This window comes from Gekko japonicus, unplaced genomic scaffold, assembly GCF_001447785.1.
Source record: "Gekko japonicus isolate JY-2015 unplaced genomic scaffold, Gekko_japonicus_V1.1 scaffold1339, whole genome shotgun sequence".
NCBI classification, from domain to species: domain Eukaryota; kingdom Metazoa; phylum Chordata; class Lepidosauria; order Squamata; family Gekkonidae; genus Gekko; species Gekko japonicus.
The window spans coordinates 547,712-567,236 of record NW_015161992.1 but is presented as its reverse complement, the minus strand read 5'-3'; the positions used below and the strand labels follow the sequence as shown (position 1 = coordinate 567,236).

At 43.9% G+C, this 19,525-nt stretch overlaps 2 protein-coding genes across 3 annotated transcripts in view; one reads left to right on the top strand and one right to left on the bottom strand.

Annotated features, from left to right (window-relative positions):
* The window catches only part of STARD5 (StAR related lipid transfer domain containing 5), a 26,980-nt gene extending 19,209 nt beyond the window's left edge, over positions 1 to 7,771 (top strand). For both annotated transcript variants that reach the window (XM_015405397.1, XM_015405396.1), the window contains exons 4-6: positions 1,829 to 1,946; positions 4,224 to 4,317; positions 6,313 to 7,771. In XM_015405397.1, the coding sequence (XP_015260883.1) occupies positions 1,829 to 1,946; positions 4,224 to 4,317; positions 6,313 to 6,460 (360 nt within the window). In that variant the 3' untranslated portion in view covers positions 6,461 to 7,771. The remainder of the gene's footprint in view (positions 1 to 1,828; positions 1,947 to 4,223; positions 4,318 to 6,312) is intronic.
* Positions 7,772 to 8,156: 385 nt separating this feature from the next.
* Positions 8,157 to 19,525, bottom strand: part of IL16 (interleukin 16) — a 103,683-nt gene continuing 92,314 nt past the window's right edge. The window contains exons 16-21 of the mRNA XM_015405400.1: positions 16,820 to 17,885; positions 14,562 to 14,745; positions 13,146 to 13,247; positions 10,786 to 11,026; positions 10,377 to 10,502; positions 8,157 to 8,641 (exon numbers count right to left, since the gene is read on the bottom strand). Of these exons, the coding sequence (XP_015260886.1) occupies positions 8,445 to 8,641; positions 10,377 to 10,502; positions 10,786 to 11,026; positions 13,146 to 13,247; positions 14,562 to 14,745; positions 16,820 to 17,885 (1,916 nt within the window). The 3' untranslated portion in view covers positions 8,157 to 8,444. The remainder of the gene's footprint in view (positions 8,642 to 10,376; positions 10,503 to 10,785; positions 11,027 to 13,145; positions 13,248 to 14,561; positions 14,746 to 16,819; positions 17,886 to 19,525) is intronic.

Below are 19,525 nucleotides of genomic sequence, written 5' to 3'. Positions count from 1 at the left end.
CACACTGGCAAAGCCATATAGCTTACACCTTGTCCTGAAACATCTGGTCTTCTCTCTAGATAAGTAACCTTTTAATTATATTTCCCCTGCAATTCCTCTCTAAAAATTCAGACTGCCCATATCTTTTCATCCTCCTTCAATTAGGACATTACATGTACAGAAAATAAAATATTTCAAATTAAAAGTCCATGTTTTATAGCTTTCATTAGTCAGTTAGTACATTGCAAAAGTTGTAGGTACTTTGCTTCAGGTTATATTAATAAATCAATTGGGTATCAAATAACAATGTAAATCAGGTGTAGAAACACATAATAGATAAACAGTTCTCAACAGCTTAAAAGTTCCAGTTTCAGTAGATCATTATCCCTTCAACCAATTAAAACCGTACAGACTGTCAAAGAGTGCTACTTCCACTTATCCTCTCTAAAAATTTCAGACTGCCCATATGTTTAGCTTTCATTAATCATTCAAGATACTGTAGGGATTAAAATACTTTGCTTCAGATTATATTAATAAATCAATCGGATATGTCATATAAATCAGGTTCAAGGCACACAGTAAGTATACAGATCTCATCAGTTTAAAAGTTCTAGTTTTGTCTATCTTTATCTCTTCTGCTAATAAAGCCATGCTAACTGTCAGAGCTACTTCCATTTGTTTATAAAATTTAAATTTATCTTGCTTTCTTTGAAAATGTCTCATCAAAATCATTGTTCTTTTGTGTCTTTGATTTTTGAACGTCTCATTCTCTTCTGGCCTGTTTGTATACAAAAACAAACAGCCTACGTCGTCCGTATTATGTCCAATTGACTCATCAAAGCAGTGGCTAAGAAAGTCTCTTATTGTAGATATTGAGTGTTGAAACAGGTCCTGTTGTTTTTCCTCTTGTGTAGAAATTGATGTCATCTGATTCTGTGTCTCTGTAATGTCTTGTTTTTTCCCTGCGTGTTTGATGTAATAAAATCCAAGACTTTGCGTGGCCGCTCGCATGGAGAGTTTTTCCCCCCCCCCTGTCTCTGGACAGATTTATAGGGGCAATCAAGTGTCTGTTTACAGGCTTAACTATTAAAGTAGAAGATAAGGTTGCTTATGGAGTCTTCGCCAAGATGATTTGTGGCGAGGTATGGAGGCTCTTTTGGGGGCTTGATGTAGCTATCCAGCCCCAAACTATGTGACCGGTCCTTCTGGAGCTTCTGCTTCAAGACAAACTGAAACTTCACCTGTTGTTGCCGCAAACAGGGAGCTCAGTTTAAGTCTTCTGCTTCCAGTTTCCTACTTCCGAGGAACCCTTGTCAAATCTGGAGGAGTCCAGAAATGTCAAGAAAGTCCCCTAAAAAGACTCCAAAGGTTGGTGAGATCCAGAGCTCTGGATTCTCCGACCACCTCGCTACTCCATCGCCCCTCCTCCTCCAATGGTTTGTTAATTTTAATGATTTTTATGCTTCCTTTAAAAATAATTTTATCATGTTTTACTTTGTGTGTTGCCTCAAACTGGTCTCTGAAGGGGTGACATATAAGTAAAATAAATAATATAGAAAGTTTAAATAAATAAAATGCTTGAGAGCAGTGAGTGGAGCACCTCAATCACTGAGAATGGCAGATGTAAAATGCAGCATGTGCTGTTGCATGGGCCACTGCTTGACACTTAAGCAAGGGACAACATGTGTTTATGATTCTGCCAACCCATGTCATGTCCAATATATAGCATAAAATGCTAGCCAGGCTAAAGGGATCCCAGCTGCTCCCCATTGTGTGCTCCAAGTGTAAATGTATGCATGAAGAAATGCACCAAAAGATGTTACAGCATAACCTTGTTTGTGCTTTGCAGAACATTTGTATCACTAGAACTATCACACCTTCAGCATTAATGAAGATCATTTCTCCAAGAGATTTCTTAGATGTGGTTCTAATTAAGCAGGATGAGGATGGGACAATATTATCAGCAGGTAAGTTGGTTAAAACCCATTAGGGTCAGTACACAGGTTCCTATAGATGACTTGCAGCACAATCTTAAGTATCCTAAGTCCACAGGAGCCAGTGGGCCTAGAAGGGTGTGTAAATGTGCTCAGGATTGCAGTGTTGGTTTCTCAGCAGGGACAAGGTGCAGGTTTGAATTGGAAAGCAGAAGTGGAGTTATCTGAGAGTTCTCTCACTTTGGCATTTTGCTGCTCCAGCTCACAAAATCTTATGCTTTGATAAATCTGTTAGTCTCTAATGTCCTGTGGCTGGATCATAACGGTGAGGGAGTCAGCAATGAGAGAGAGGACCTCCAGCGGTGCCACCTTCCTGTCCTACAGGCACCAGTCCAAAATATTTTTGTATTCGTAAGATTTTGACTGAGTGGTTCCATTTTTAAAATCTGTTTTTATGGTCTTCATGAGGACAGTTTTAGGTGTATTACTTTATGTCATTTTATGATGTTTTCCTGTAAGTGATTTTCATCCTTTAAGTCATAGCTATTCTGCTGTTCAGCAGCATAATCTTGTGGCGCTTCAATGGGAGAAAGGAAAGTTGAAAGACGGATAATTCTTATGTTGTTTTTATGATTTTGTTCTATTTCTTCTTGGGGAGCTGCCTCAAGCAGGACGCTGAAGAAGCAGCATGCAAACCCTTTCAATAAATGATAATTACATTAAAGAGATAGACACCACAAGCAAGAAGTTGAAGAAAAGGTTGGGAGAGGTGGAAACGAAGCAGAATTGCCAAGAGAATCGGGTTTTGCAGCTACAGATGGAAAAAGCTAACATGATTCTCAGGTTTCAGGGGGTTCCTGAAACGGATCAGCAAGACTTGAAGAGGGTGCTTGGTGAGCTCATCGCTCCAGAAGTAGGTTTAACAGCAGATGAACTGGTAAACGAAATGGAGTCAGTCTATAGGGCATACTCCAATTACATTAAAAAAATAACCTACCTGGAGAAATAGTGGTTAGGTTTTTACATTCCATTTGAAATTAGACAAAAGAGGAAAAATTATAAGGACTTAATTTCTTTTCTTCAAACTAATGGGATATTGTACAGGTGGGCGGTTCCAGAGGGTGTCATCTTTAAGATCAATGATAGAAGAGAGAAGATAGACTCTACTTTTAAAGCTAAAGAATTTTTGAGACGTCAGCTGGGGACAGACAAAGAGTCCAAAAAGGAAGAAATGAAGTCTAGTGACTCTGCTACCTCAGGAACGGATGAGGATTCTGCAGCAGAAAAGGGTGCTGGACCTGCCAGAGTGGTATACGATTTTAGAGACAGAAACCCAAAGTAAAGGCTGAAGGATTTGGAAAATGGCCTTTTGAAGCGATGAATAAGAAGATGATCAGAGACTTCTCTCATAACAACTAACAAAATAACATATAAATAACAAATTGTTATAAGCAAGAACTCTACAAGTATATTGTGATATTAAAACTAATTGTACTAAAAAGTAGGATGCTAGTGGAAACTTTGTCCTGTAAAAAGAAGTCCCACAATTTCAGATACCAGTCGCTCAATAGCAGCGTCTTCTTAGATTTCCAATGAAATGCAATAACATTCCTAGCAGCCGCAAGACACAATTCTATCAACTCTTTCACAAGCCCATTGGGGGCAGGATCGCTCCAATGATTCAAAAGGAACAAGGAGGGTTGTAGTTGGAGGGCACAACCTGTAATTAAAAGTATTTGGGCATTGACTTCTCTCCAGAAGGCCTGGACCTTGGAACACTCCCACCAGCAATGAATATAGGTGCCACGGCCCCCACAATTTTTCCAACATCTGTCCAAGATCGCGGGGATTGTACTAACATTTTTACTAACAGTGAAAAGATCTCCTCCTCTTGGGGTTTTAGTTTAGTGTGGTTTGCTTTCCTTTATCCTTAGTTGTAGTCCCTTCCCTAATATTTCTTTGTAGTTTTTGTAGTATTTGCAAAATAAAAAAATATCCCTCCGAGGATTTAAAAATAAATAAATAAATGATAATTACAGAATGTTTTGTTCAAAACACTAAAAGCAGTTTGAATGGAGCACAGTGGAAGGTCTTGAAAGGGTGGGTGGTGGACAGAGAGAGCCCAAATCCTGCCTCGCCCCCACCATGCTGTCCTCATGGATGACTCCAGCTCTCCCAGTTTACACAACTTTCTGTTCCACAGTTCTTTTGTGGCAAGGATTTTCTTCTATCCCCTTGTGTTACATTTGTTTTTTTAAATTGTTTGCAACAACTACATTTTGTTTCCATACCCTTCCTCCCTCCTTGCAGCAACCAATGTGGAGCATCCACAGTGTCCACCTGAACCAGGTTACGTGAGGGGACGGAATTATCCTTGCGGCTGTTTCTGCATTCCTGTCCCAGGGTAAGACTTATTTACCAGTTAGAACATAAGAAAATAAGAGAAGCCATGCTGGATCAGGCCAATGGCCTGTCCAGTCCAACACTCTGTGTCACACAGTGGCCAAAACCCAGGTGCCATCAGGAAGCCCTCCCACTGCTGCTCCCCAATCACCAAGAGTACAGAGCATCGCTGCCCCAGACAGAGTGTTCCATCTATAGCCACTGATGGACCTCTGCTCCATATATTTATCCAATCCCCTCTTGAAGCTGTGTATGCTTGTAACCACCGCCACTTCCTGCAGCAGTGATTGCCACATGTTAATTACTTTTTGGGTGAAGAAGTAATTCCTTTTATCTGTTCCAAGCCTCCTGCTCATTCATTTCATTGAGTGCCCACGAGTTCTTATATTGTGAGAAAGGGAGAAAAGTACTGCTTTCTCTACCTTCTCTAGCCCATGCATAATTTTGTAAAGTTCTATCATGTCACCTCTTAATCATTGTCTGTCCAGTCTAAAAAGCCCAAACTTCTTCATCCTTTCTTCATAGGGAATGTGTTCCATCCCTTTAATCATTTTAGTTGCCCTTTTCTGCACCTTTTCTTTTTTGAAGTATGGTGACCAGAACTGTACACAGTATTCCAAATGAGGCCACACTATATATCATGTAACAAACTACAGAAGTAGTTCAGTGTAAACCGCTCTGAGACCCATTGGGGGTCATGGGCGGTATAGAAATCAAAAATGTATGTATGTATGTATGTATGTTACTGGCTGATTTGTTTTCAAATAATCACTTCCTAATAATCCCCAGCATAGCATTTGCCCTTTTAATTTCAGTCACATACCGAGTCAACATCTTAAGTGAGTTGTCTACCAGTTACCACCAGTTCAGACCCCATAAACTTATATTTATAGTTAGGACTTTTTGCTCCAATGTGCATTACTTTGTACTTGCCCACATTGAACCTCATTTGCCACATTGACGCCCACAGATAAAAGTTACCTCTCTCTAATTCTGGGCAGTGCATGTTCAATTAGTTAGTTTTTGGATCTATAATACCAGAAGCCCTAGCCTGTGTGGTGGATGGAGGCATCTTGAGGAAGAGTGAATCTACCCTTGTCACATTCACATGAACATATGGCACAGTAGTTGAGGTATATACTCTACTTTAAAGAGGCGTCTGTAGTGTGTTTTTTCCTCAGTTTCATTATTCCATCATTGTGAACAGTGCACAAGTTAGGAACGTGCCAGGATGTGTCTTAAACTGAGGTAACTGTTCACAGGAATTTGGCCTATATAAATTCATAATCCTTACACTGTGAAGTATCTGCCTATTTCCCCCCACTGGGGATATAGAAGCACACCCTCCGGGTTTGCCTTATTTTCATATAATTTGGGGTGGGGAGATGTTTACACTACTCTGTTCTAGAGAGTCAAACCTCCCACAGTAGGTTAATTAAGAGTTTGCTGATTGTCATCTTGCTGAGGGCAAAATGGTTTGCCAGTCTCTCAGGCAGTTTCCTGGTTCCATTTTGGAAGGCTGCCTTAAATGTCTTTATGAGAATATGAGACAAATTAATAAAGTAGATCTATCTAGTACATTTATACCTTGACCATCAACAGAGCTTAGGGCAGCGTTCTTCCCACAGACAGATGAACACATGAAGCTGCCTCATACTGAATGAGACCATCAGGCCATCAGACTGGCAGTGGCTCTCCAGGGTCTCAGGTAGTAATCTTTCACATCACCTACCACCTGATCCTTTTAGCTGGAGATGCTGGGGGTTCAGTGTAGGTCCTTCTGTGTGCCAAGCGGATGCTGTGCCTCTGAGTGACTGCCCCTCTCCAGGGTTTCTTCCCTACAAAAACCCTGTCAGGTAGATCAGACTAAGATAGAGTGCCTGGTGCAAAGTCACCCAGTGAGTTTCTTAGCAAATTGGCCGTTTAAGTAGTCCAGATCCTAGTCTGAGGTTATTAACTACACTATATTGTGTGTTTACGTTTTTTCCTCCCCCAGGGACTCAAGCAAAACCCAGTTGTTCAGCTTCTTCCAGAGTGATCTATGCGGCAACCTCCCTCATTCGATCGTCGACTCCTTCTTTGCAAGCAGCATAGCTGAGTTTCACAGCAATCTGACCAAAGCGGTGAAGACGCTCGTGGCTTAAGCAATTTTTTTTCCCTCTAAGAAAACTGAACCGGCAGAGTTTTTATATAAGTTTGCAGTTCTGCAACTGAAGTTGGGCAAGGACAGAAATTGATGCAGTATCAAGCACTTGGAAATCCCATTGATATTTCAGTGGGAAAGATGTAACTTGTCCACTGAAATAAGTGGAGCTTAGAAATTCTGTATAGTTGGCTGGAAGAAATTCTTCCAGCCTAAGTATTTTTTCTAAGTTGTGGTACTTCCATTTGACATAGAGCACTGAACATTGGTTGAATCATGTAATCTCTTTTTTCTGTTTGTTTTTTTAAAAGAAACAACAAGTTTCTTGTCCACAAAGCTGGAAAGTATGGGTGGAATAGGCTTGAAAGTATGGGTGATGTCTATTCAGGTTAAGGGCAAAGGCTGATCTGGATTTCAGGGTTTGGTGCTCTGTGTATTTCTTCACACCTCTTGGTGACTGTGTTGTGCTGGATACATGCCAGATGCTGCTTGTGTGCTGTGGTCTAGAATGTCCAGGGTGTGCCAGTGATACACCTGAACAGAGGGGGTTGCTGCCATCTCCACTGATACTCCTGTGGTTTATATGTGAAGACTTCTTGCCTGTGCTGATGCAACAGCAAACCATGCCCAAGATCCAGGCCTTCCTTGCATAGCAAGCAAACCTGCTGCTAGGACACTTCATGGCAGAAGAAGACTTCACATGCACCCATCTTGGCACAGAAACTAGTATACAGAGGCATCAGTAGCCATGCACAAGTCCCATGTGTCTTGGACAAGGAATTCTGTGTCCAGTGTCCTGGTGGAGTAATGCATGCGTGGAGCTCTGGACCATCATTTGACTAATAGTTTTATTGAATGGAGAAGACTTTGTGGTCAAACGTTCTTCATGCCCATGAATGTTTTGGGTTCAGGTATCCAAGGCCATGGACTAGAATGATGGATGGAATAGCTCAGTGCCAATTCTTCATCTGTTAAATGGGCATAAGAGAAATCTTGCTTGGTCAGCAGAATAACATGTTCTCAGCTCTTGGTGGACTGTACCACTTCAGACAACAGGGGAAGGGTGACATGTCTGAATGTTCCATCTCCCTGAGAATGCTTATCAAAAATATCCTAGTCCTGTCTATGCAGGGAGTTTTTATATGGGGAAAACATTCAAACTTGATAATGGAAACTGTAGTCTTTCTGAAGAGGTATCACTCCAGATCTGCACCATGTCATTACGCTAAATGTATGACTCCAAATACTGGCCTACCTTGCAGAGTTATTGAGAGGTATTGTACAGTATATTATTAATAAAAAGATGGTGATTTTTAAATGGTTGCTGATCTCTTTTGTGCTTTTGTTGCACAAAACCAGCAGTGGCCTGGGATAATTCTAAGTATACATCAGTGCTTAAAGCAAGGAAGATTGATTTGGTTGGCTGGGAATAGGGTTGAACTAATGGGGTTGCTAAGCTGCCTCTCCCTGGATCCAGGTTTGCCCAGTCTTGCATGTGCGACCCAAGCCAGGAGGGGATGTGTTTTCCCATCTGCAATGCAGTGCGTGCCTGTACACACCTACACACACATCATGTAACATAAATGGGGAGGGACATGTGGATGCAGCCACTGTCCTTTCCTGTCTGGTTCCTAATCCAACAAAGGAATCCATCTCTGCCAAAATTACATCAGTGGTCATTATTTCCTCATGCTCAGTTTATTTTGCTGTTAATTAGTCACTGAACCTGTCCCACCATAAAGCTGTTGTTTCATCTGTTACATCCATACATTTGGTTAGTAGAGCCCTTTATAACATGAGTATTCAGCTTGCAACAGGTGCTTTATTAATACTGAAATCACAAATGCTGAGCTATTATACACAAGCCTTCTTTTCTCAAATCAACGTGCTCTTGAGGTTGACATCATCTGTCCTGGGATCAGCTGTAGTTCTAGAAATAAATGCAAGCTTTTGGGTCCTTTAAAAGAAGCCATTCTGGGCTTATTTTATTCTTCTCCCCGGAAAGATTCAGCCGATCTGGCCCTGGAGCTTTTCCTCTTGATGACCACTGTAACAGGCCCGTCAGGTAATGTCTTGATGATGTTCCAGGCTTCAAAACGCGTCAGTCCTTGCATCAGGTTGGTGTGCACCTGCAGTAACTCATCTCCTGGCTGAACCGTGGGGCTCTGTTCTGATGGTACCCCTAATGGAAGCAAAGCAAGTTTTCCTTCAGTTACATCAGAAAGCATTTTACAAATATGATTGACCTTGCCTCATGTTCAGTGTTTTTGGGGAAAGTCCCCTCCCCCCCGCGCTTACCACAACATTGTGGTGCATTAATGTGCCTCTCGGGGTTTCCCTGGCTTTTCTTCAATCTTTCCCAAACCTGCTTTGCTGCAAAGTTCTGGGAAAGATTGCAGCAAAGTTCAGATGGTTGCAATGTAGGTGGAAAAGTTTGGATTTTTCTGGTTCTGCCCACATGGCAACCATTTTCGTTTCCCCTGTCCTCACAGCCCCCATTTCCTTCCCTGCCAATGGTGAGCTTTTTAAAAATTAGGCAACTGAAGATTGTTATAATGTTGTAGCACTCCCAGATTTCATTTTTTAAAAAAGCTTTAGCTCCTTTTGTTGTGGAGACACAAAGGAAAAGGCATATTTCTGCAAGTCAAGGGGCTAGAGACTTGCTTTCCCCCTGCAAAGGATTGTTAGGAATTCAGAGAACCTGAAACACAGATTGTTGTAACAATACTCAGTTGTTGATTATAAAAAACAACAACTGGAAAAGCCGTGGTGTCATGGGGGGGTGGGGGGAATGGATGGCTGCTGCCAGGTGATTGAGGTAGAGAAACTGTGGGGTAGCCATAGCAACACTGGGGAAACCGCACAAGCCTGTCCTCATGTGAAGAACACCCTTCTTAACTAGAGTATCAACCAAACATCCAAGCAACACAACTTACAAATGGTTTGCAGATGGAGAGTGGTTCCAAACTTTCCACGCACTTATACTTGAACTATTACCTCCCACCATGTCTTTCTTTCATCGGCTACCTGTCTCTGTTTCTGCACTGCTTATACTGTCCCACCTTGACCACTATCCAGTCAAAGCTGAGCACTTTGAAGTCCCGTAGATTTCAACAGATATTTTGCCACATATTTTACAAGCCTTGAGCAGGTTAACTATCTAAGCAAAGCCACAAGTAGAGATATTGCCAGTCTTTGGTTTCTGTAGTTTCATTCTTCACCACATCTGAATTTTACATAGTTACATCTCCTGCATGCCATAGCCCTTTGATCCCACTGCATTGAAAAAAAAGAAAAGAAAGTCATCATACCCCCGTGTTTTCTGTACTGGCTTTCATCTGCCAGAATGGACTCTGTTCTATGAAAGGAGTGTGAACAGAATCAGAGTTTGAAAACCCAACTGGAAAGGAAGTATTCAATGTGTTTCCAAAAACCTGTGGCATCTGGAAGCATCCTAAGACTCCAATCAGACTTGATGCTGCAAGATCCATGGGTTTTTTGTTTTGAACGGAAATAGCCACATGGATCCCTGGACCTTTGTGTTGTGGGAAAGGGGAACGTTAACCTCCCCCCATGCCATGATTTCACCAGTTGAAACACATACATGTAGCTGGTATTATCCAAGAAAGTAGAATAAAACATGATCATCTTAATCACAGATTTTTTAGCATTGCATCTGATTTGGTACTTATCGATATTTGAAATCAAAAGCAGTGAAATGAGAGCAGGGCCAAGTCATCCAACCCCTCCTGCACAGACAGGACCAACCATCCTCCTTCTATGGAGCAACCTATACAATGTACCACAAGCAGAAATCAGGTGTTTTTCATAACAGACTTCTTTATCTTTGTAAAATCAGAGGCCCCTTTGTTGATCTTCAAGGATTCCCTCCCAGCTGGATATTTTGCCACTTTTACCTTTAAAAAGTCTGTTGATGATTATGGGTTTATCTCCGTGGATGGAGCCTTTCCCGCCTTCTAAACTAAATCCTAAGCCTGCTGACGTCTTCTCCAACCTAACAGTGAAGATTATGTCTTCAGATGCTGAATGGAAAGAGAATACTGTTAGTAGGTGTGGTGTGCAGAGAAAAAGAAACTGTTCTGAGACTGTAATTTTTGAGGGAACTCAGATTACTTATGAGGGGTTTTGCAATAACAGTTTGGCAGCAACAGTTTTGGCAACACTACAAATCATCCGTTGCAATGTGCATTTGTGAAGGAACGTTAGGTATGCAGACATACCCCCTTCCTCTCGTCCTACTCTTTTGCCCTGGGGGAACAACCTTTGTGATGTGACTGGCATGAAGTTGCAACCCCCAAGTCTCACTAGAATCTGTTGACTCTTCTGATGTGGAGGAGTCGATGGACGCGTTAAAGCTTGTTTCTCCCTTCTGAGGTTTCCTTGTGACGATCACAGCTTGCTTTGGATGCCGAGCCCTTCTTAAGATCTCCAGTGCTTCGTTGTGAGCGGCACCCTTGAGAGACTTTCCGTTGATCGATAAGACTTCATCTCCTTTCTGAATGGTTCCTTCTTGGACTGCTAATCCACTGGGAAATACCCTGTGAACCTGTTAGAAAACCCAACCAGGAAAGCGGGGGAGGGGTTAAAGTAAGATAGTTTATGACTAACACTTCCAGCTTGTTGAATCTGGTGCAGTGGGACTTTAGAGGAAACTATTTTAAATATGCATGCGCATTTGTGAAATGGCAATCCCTGGGGGGGGGGGGGAGCACGGCAGCCTGATCACATGTCCCGTCGAGGTCCCATGGTTAGGCCGTTAGGTGCCGATCACACGGCTATTCTGCAGCATGGCAAAGAAGCGGAGTGGCGCGGCACGATCACACCGGCAATCGCTAGGCGCCGCTTCCGTGGCAAATGGGATTTTTTTTCACACCGAAGTTTGCGCATGCGCATGATCGTTTGTGCGGATCCTGTTGAGACTTACAAAAAAATATCTGGTGTGCGATGGGACATGGACGGGCGCTGGATGCCACGTAATTCAAGCAGAAACGCGATCAGACGCCCGCCCTTACCCCCGTGTTTTCTGGAAATAGTACATCGTATGTGGTAGTTTTTTACTCCGCATCTTCGGCGAGAAGCCACGGGTTAGCCACAGGTGTACTACACTTCCCAGATGTTGTGGTGTGATCGCGCACCGAAAATCCGCCTATCATCCATGTCTTTAGCATGGCAACTTCTCTGTGTGAAGTTCCAGGCATTTGTTACCTTTTTACAGGATGTTTTTGCAGCCTGCCAAAATAGCAAATTCATGGTGTCCTTACGAAAGCTTATGCCTTGTGGGAGTCAGCAGTATATCACAAGAGAATTTCTCCTGGTTGCTTTTTAAAATACCTCCTTATAATCGGACTCGGTGATCAAGTTGGGCCTTTAGACACGAGGAGGTGTATCCAACTGGCTGACTGGTGCAGCGTCTGAATTTTTGAGGGCCGTTAAAGGATGTTTTGATTGTTGAATGTTTGTTATTAATTTTCATTACCATGGGGTGAGATATTCTTCCCTCTGGTATCGAAATGTCTTGGAGCCAGTCTTGAGTTGTTCCCACCCACCCATTCTCACAGTTTAGGGAGTTATGTAGTAGTGGTGCCAATGCCTTCTTTTTTGTTCCCTGGGTGGGACAGAAGCAAGTGACTCACCGGGAAGCAGAACGGTAGGCTCCACAGGGAACAGCTGCCTTGCTATACCTCTGACCTAGATGTTTCATGGAATGCTTTCAGTGTGAACCACCAACCACCTTAACTTCTGCATTGTTGCCAACTGAGCTAGAGTGGTGTACTGGTTGGTGCGTTGGACTAGAACTAGGGAGACCTGGATTCAAATCCCCACTTCCTGTGAAACTTACTTGGGTGACCTTGGGCTAACCTACGTTTTAGCCTAACCTACCTCAGGGGTGGTTGTGAAGATAAAAATGGAGGAGGAGGGCTCATGCTGACATGAGCTACTTGGAGAAAGGGCAGGATAAATATGTCCGAAGTAACTGGCACGAAGGAGTGGATGAGTATAAAGTATAAACCACTTTAGACAAAAGTAAGACAGTCCGTCATCTGACTGTAGTGCTAAGACCAGAGCCATAAAGTGATCAACTCCGTACCCTAGCCAACAAAGCTGCTCTTCCCACTGCTCCACAACCAGGAGCCATTTAGCACAGGAAGACTTTTTCATCTAGTCACAAAAAAAGCCAAAAATGTGCTTAAGATAGATTTTTATAAGACAGTATCTCGATATTATCTACCAAAGTCTCAACTATCTTGGTATGGTGGAAATGTATCCCAGCCCCACCAGAAATAGGATTCCGCTGTATGGTGGAGATGCTCCATGTGAAAGCTAGCATCTGGATCCAGCTGTTTTTTTCATTCTCTCCCGGTTCCCCTCTTCACAACTACCCCATTCCATGTGGCTATTGTCTATTCAGGTCCCATTATACAAAGGGACACCCTTCGCCTTTTTTTCACTGGTGGAAAAGGTGGCTGGATCCAACCCTAGGTTTTGTAAGAATTATTGTGGTATCTAACTTAGTCCAGAGATCTTGGCACCTAGAAGGGCAAGTAAAATGACTTCTCTTGCTTGAAGCGGCTGATGGGTGATAAGACAACATGCTAGGTTTTTGAGGCGCCCCCCCCATTTTGCCTACATGCCCCAACTCTCCCTCTGCCTTGCAGACCACTTACAGTAATAGCTTTGTTTTCTAGGTCTGCTCCTCCAGCGAGGCTGAAACCAAGACCGGCCCCTTCTTCCTTGTGTAGAATTGTGACGTGAATATCACTGAATTGCTGCAAGAAGGAAAAGGAGAGGACTTTGGTCACTCTACAATAGAGATGTAGTCCCTGTGCTTCTAACTGTTGGGTAAAAGGAGGAATTTTGCTAGGTGCAGCTTTTCTTTGTGGAACATAACGACACAACAAGCTTCATGTAGCAAAATCTCCCTCTTCAGATTAACTGTTGAGGATTCCTTTGCAACACTGATAAATAAGCAGACTTCACAGAGCCCTTTCTGTCACTGATCAAACAAACTTTCTATGTGTGGCAGAGCTCACTACAGGCACCAGAAACACTAGCAAGAGTGTCTTTGTTGACTGCAAAGAACAGCAAGCAGCAAGGCTGTCTTAGTCTACTGATTGCCAGTGTTCCTGGGAAACCTTGGACATTTCCAGGGGTTCCTTGACAAGACAATCAGTAATGGCAGACAAGCTGCACTTGAGGTGACGTGAGGTCACTTAGTGGGGGAGAACACAGGCAGATTCAGGGACACCCCCACCTCCCTCCAAAAGCTCTCTTGCATTCTCTGTTCTCCCCGCTCCCCCGGCACATTCTAGTTTGTTCCAGGCATCTGTCATTTTTGCCAGTCAATCTGTGCACTTTAATCATGGTGCACCACACTGGTGAGGTGATAAGTCAGGCCCCTCTTCTTCCTGTCACATGACAGTGATGCCATGAGACTTCCTGTCCTATGCTTGCCACTCAGCGTGTCCCATGGAGGTTAGAGATTGAAAGTTGAGGACCACTGCCCTAAAACATACCATTGGCAAACAAGTCAATGTGGAATACCATTTTTTGCGGGGGGGGGGGGAGGACATTATATCAAAAGTTGGCACTGTAGAACTGTAATATGCATCACGTTTTAATTGTGCGGTGAATAGAATCTAACAAGTTAACGTATGTGAAGTACTCTTAACAGGAAAGCACTATCTGTATTATTAATATTGATTGAAATAGTTGCCCACAATATACCTTCTCTTCCTCTTTCCCCCCCCCCTTCCATTAATAATAATTTGGTGTTTAAATCCATAATGATTTGACCCCTCTCACCATTTCTATTTCTGACAAATAATTAAGTTTGGGGGCACAACCTGGCCCCATTTCAAAGGCCAGGTTGTGATTCCTCTCCGAACAGAATCCTGCCACGTCAAACAGAACCTAGGCTTAATCTTGGCTCTTGTTCACGTCTTGATGCTGAGTGATTTGGGGAGAGCCCAAGAAGGTGCTAATGGCATTTGACCAAGGAGGCCTTTTCTCATCTGGAAAGGACTACCACTGGCCCACAGAAAACAGGACAAAGTTTAAAGAGTTCCACACAACAGACTTACTTTTAACGTTGCCTCATCTAAAGATTTCACCTCCTCCATGAGCTTTCCCAGTTCTTCAGGGGTGAGGAGAGAGATAACAGCCTGCCCTGAAACACCCACAACTTGCGAGGAACTGCCGCTCTGCCTGTCTTCCTCTTTTTCATTCTCTGTCAGATGTGCACTGAAGTCCCTCAGCTCGGAGAGGCTGCCCAGTGTGGGAAGAGGAAATGATGTAAGAAGAGCAACCTGTTGGATCATCTGTTTTAGCATCCCGTTTCCCTCAGTGCCCAGTCAGATGACCCCAAAAAAATTGACGTGCAAGATGAGAGGCCTAAAACTTTCATCTATCATTTATTTCCAGAAACTGGCATTCAGAGTTACACTGCCTATGAATATGGAGGATCCATTTAGCCATTATGGTTACTAGCCATGGATGAATGTGTCTAATCCCCTCTTCAAAGTCTTCTTAAGCTATTGGCCATTGTTATATCTTTTGGCCGTGAGCTCAATATGGAGTGAAAAATAACTTCTCTTTGGTTACTCCTGAATTTGCTGTCCATTGGCTTCTTTGGGTGCCTCTCCCTACACTTTCCTCAGAGACAAACCTTTGCTGTGTGTCTGTGGCCTGCTTCTCTATGCAAGAGTACAGAAAGCGTAAACTGAAGAAGCTTTGAGCTGTTTGGAAGCCACAACTAAAATGATCCAAAGGCATCCCCAAGCCTAAGTGTTTTCAAATGCCCACCAGCATTCTGTGAATTATCTGTTCTGACTCATGCTGCCTGAGTTGCCACTCTGGAAGTTCATCCTACAGGGGGGAAGGTGCTGCAGATTGGGGGGGGGGGGGGGAGAGAGGCTGAAAAAAGCTAGAAGCCTGGGGAAAAATCGATAGAAGCTTCATTTGTGGTTTTATGGAATGCCCCCTGTAAACTGCTCCAAAGGGTGGTTTCCCTTTTAAATTTCTCTCTGACAAGTTTTCCCCAGTTTCTGTGATTATTGTCTACATTGAAAACACTGGGATTCTTGCAATACTTTGCAGTTGCAGCGTGGGGCATTTGCCTCGAATGAGTACCTCTGAGGCAGCAGCACATGCTTGAATTGCAGCACAGATGTCTGATGTCAAAAGCAGGGCTTAAGTCAGTGGGAGATACTGTCACACAGAATTGGGGAAGTCTTCAAGATAGGTCTGGAGGATTATGACAGTCTGTAGCCATTCAGACTTCTATGCTTGCATTTAAGAGATGGCTTTATTTAAAAGGTGCCTGCATTGGGGGAGGGGCATCTATAACCCAGGGTTCCCCCCCTCCAGCACACAGTACAAAGGTGTGCTGAACAGAGAACTTATTAAGATATTGGATTAAAGATCAAGGATGCGGTTTCAATAGAAGGCAGCAGAGCTGGAACTTTTCTTACTTTGCATGCTAGTATGTACTTCTCATTTTTAAGCTGGTGCTACTCAAGGGTAAAGTCCACTTCCTTTTTCGAAGCAAATTCAAATTTCTGTACCCATCTCGAAACTTTCCAAGCTTGTGCAAACATATTAGAAGCATGATCTCACATATCTCTTGGGGAAAGGTCATCTGGAGGCTTTTTGATACATGATGCTTAAATCTGTCTCTAATGCGAATACATGGGTGGAAGGGGATGAGTTTTCTGCTTAGCTTTCACGTTTCATCCCAGAGCATTACCACAGAGACCATCTCTTTCCACTTAGAACTTTTCTTTCTAACCATCACTTTATGTGTTGCTCCAGAAACCCAAACTGTTGAGAAGTATCTAGAAGTGCTATGGGGGAGGGACTGAGGTCTACTCCCATAGAGAGTTCATCACACAGCCAACTGGATCACACCCCGATAAGAAGGTGCTGTCTGTCACACCATCTGAGTCTTCTGACTAAACCAGCGGGCACTTTTGGGATACTGGGGTACTGTGCAGGGTATTCTCAGGTGTGTATGGGGGACGGGCTGGTTTGAATTGGGACCTTGGGGAGAGGAGGCTTAAGCCTTTCCCCCTGCTCTGCTTTCCTGTTCTGAAACAATTCCCAGGAGTCACCATCAACCCGCCTGTACTGAACTTTCCAGTCCAGACTATTAATGTTTGAACCGTCTCACCCTCTCACAATTTTAAAACCATTTTAAATGGAATGGTAGGGAATTTTTAAATGCCAAACCTTGATTCAGATTTGGTAGGGCCTTGGCAGTAAAGCAACTGACATGGCTCAGGGAGTTTGGTGGCCTGATATGAAATGCGTGTCAAAAGAAATTCACAAAAGAGGCTCTTACTTAAGGGAAAAGCTGGTGTCTGAGGAAGGAGTTTCACTCGCAGGAAAGAGAGAGGTCCCATTTTCGTCTGTGTGGAGCTTTGGCAACCCGTCATGTGACCTCCATGGATTTTTCCCAGAACTCAGCGAAGACTGCGGAAGGGAATGCAACGATTTCATTAAAGCTGATGAGAAGTGACTGCTGATAGAATAGATTTTGCTGTATTTTTCCTCTGTGGTCTTCAATATTTCAGAGGACTGGGCTGAGGTGAGGGGGAAACTTCGCACCCTCTGACTCGGCACTTTTTTGACTTGTGAGTTGGGTTCGACCCCTTGCAAGGAGAGTGGGTTCAAAGACACTTCAGGGAAGGTACTGCTGGTGGTTTTTGAACTGGAGCTGTGCTTCTCTCTTGAGCAATGAGAGGAATCGAGGAGACTTGGATCAAGTTGTGCCTGCAGGCAAGAGCTTTCAGCACCCTGGTGGTCTGTGTTCCCGGCAGTTCTGGACTCCTTCTTACTGGGAGAGTTTTCATTTGGGGTTGACAGCTTTGGGCTGAGTTTTCTGTTTCCCTTTTCGGGCGATTGTGGAGTGCCCAAACTTTCAAACGAGCTTATTCTTTGTTTTATTGACAATCCTCTAGCTGAGGTATGCCTTATCTTGGATCCCAGTTCGTTGTCGGAAGCACTCTGATGCTCGGTGGCATTTTGTCCTGCTGGTGTCGTTGCATCTGAACTTCCTTTCTTGAAGCCTTTTAGACTCTGACGAAACCAGGTTGGTTTAGGGGCTACTGGTGGGCCTTTCTTCACAGAGTCACCTTCGTCGGATGACTGGGGGGCTTTGCAATCTGCCTCTTCTGTATCCAACCTCTGCAGGACTGCTTTGGAGCAGCTAGGGGCCTGACTGTTCTCACTGGTGCTGATGTTGGTATGCAAGTTCAAGGGGCACCCGTCTTCCAACATACTGGGGCTAAACAAGCTTTTGATGCAATCTGAAATCCTGACCCAAGGGTCTTCAGTGCTAGCCTCCAAACTGTAATCTACCCTTGCTTGTCGTCTAAGGGCAGGTCTTTGGGATGATGGACTCTTCCCTGAATCAGAAAACATGTGATTAGAAACACCTCTGTTTCTGCCTCCCACCCCATAACCCTTCCATTGGCTAAGCTCATTTCTGATTGTCATGTGGCCCAACCAGAGGGAAGGAATGTGGAGGGAACTAATGGTCAGAGGGGTGGATTCAGCACCCTGCTCCTACCCATTGGTGCTGGAGTGTCAGACTAGGCTCCAAGAGATGCAGGTGGGAGTCCCCACTCTGCCATGGAAGCTTCATGCATGACCTTGGGGCAGTCACACACACTCAGCCTAACCTACCTCACAGGGCTATTCTGAGGATAAAATGGGTGCGAGGGGAGTTCTGCTAAGCCTCTTTGGGTTTTTACTGGGGAGAAAGGTGAGGTATAAATGAAATAAAATTGTCAGAGTGAGCGACTCAGCATGCCTGGACACTGGGGGGGTGCTACATCCCTCTAAGTGTGTACAGGTGTCATCTCCTTGAATGGGATGCCTCACTTTATTTTGACCTTGGAGCTGCCCTCTGACCCTTCCGCTCTCTCCCTTTGTCCTCTGACTCTCTCTTCGATTGAACTTCCATGGAGACACATGTCTCTGCTGGTCTCTCCCATAGAGACAATGCCCTCACACTCCCACACACATGATGCCGGACAAGCTGGCCATCTGTGATAGGGAAACATACTCTTTAGATTAGCCTTCTCTGTGTTCTTTGGACTGCAACCTGAGTGTTAACTGAATCTGCTTGAATAAATGTAAGTTTACCTTTTTTCCAATATTCTCCTAGGGAGATATATATACCGCACTCAGTCTCATGCTTCTATGACTGGGCAAACTCTGCTATATTAACCAAATGTCCCAATAAAAATAAAAATCGCCCTCCCCAATGCTTGCTTGTTTGGGACAGCCCTCAAAACATGGGTCTGCTGCCATTGTGTCTAGTCCCTCTGCCCCCATTTATACGCCTTTCTCTCTCTGTGGACTGCCAGGCCCTTCCTCTTTCCTGTTTCATCCTCACAACAACCTCCTTTGGCAGATTAGGCAGCTAAGGAGTGGCCCACAGGTAAGGCTGAACCTGCATGACAGTGCAGCCCTAAGCGCCATGGAACAGACCACCTTAGGAGGATTCTGCGTAGTGCTGTTTAAGAGGGCAGAGGAGTTCTCCTTAGTAGGGGAAAACCTGATGATGAACATCATTTATAACCCACTCTTCTCACTGAGACTCCAGATGGGACTACAAACTATGAAAAGCAATCCAATCAGACAGCAAAGACATGCAATGAACTTGGACTTGGGTTGCAGAAGCTAGAAAACAATGTAAATAAAACCCGCCCGCTATCCTGATCACAATAGACCTTGGAAGCTAAGCAGGGACAGCCCTGGTTAGTACTCGGATGGGAGACCACCAAGGGAGTCCAGAGTTGCTAGCTACGCAGAGGAAGGTAATGGCAAACCACCTCTACGCATCTCTTCCTTTGAAAACCCCATGCTGCTGGGGTTGCTACAAGTCGGTTATGACTTGATGGCACACTATCATCATCATCATCATCATCATTATCATCATTATTATTATCAGGGGTCTTTTAGTAGAAAAAGAGCTGCAGGAGCTAATGGTATGCTAATGAGCTACTAGGCTATTAGCATATGCCACACCCCCTGACAT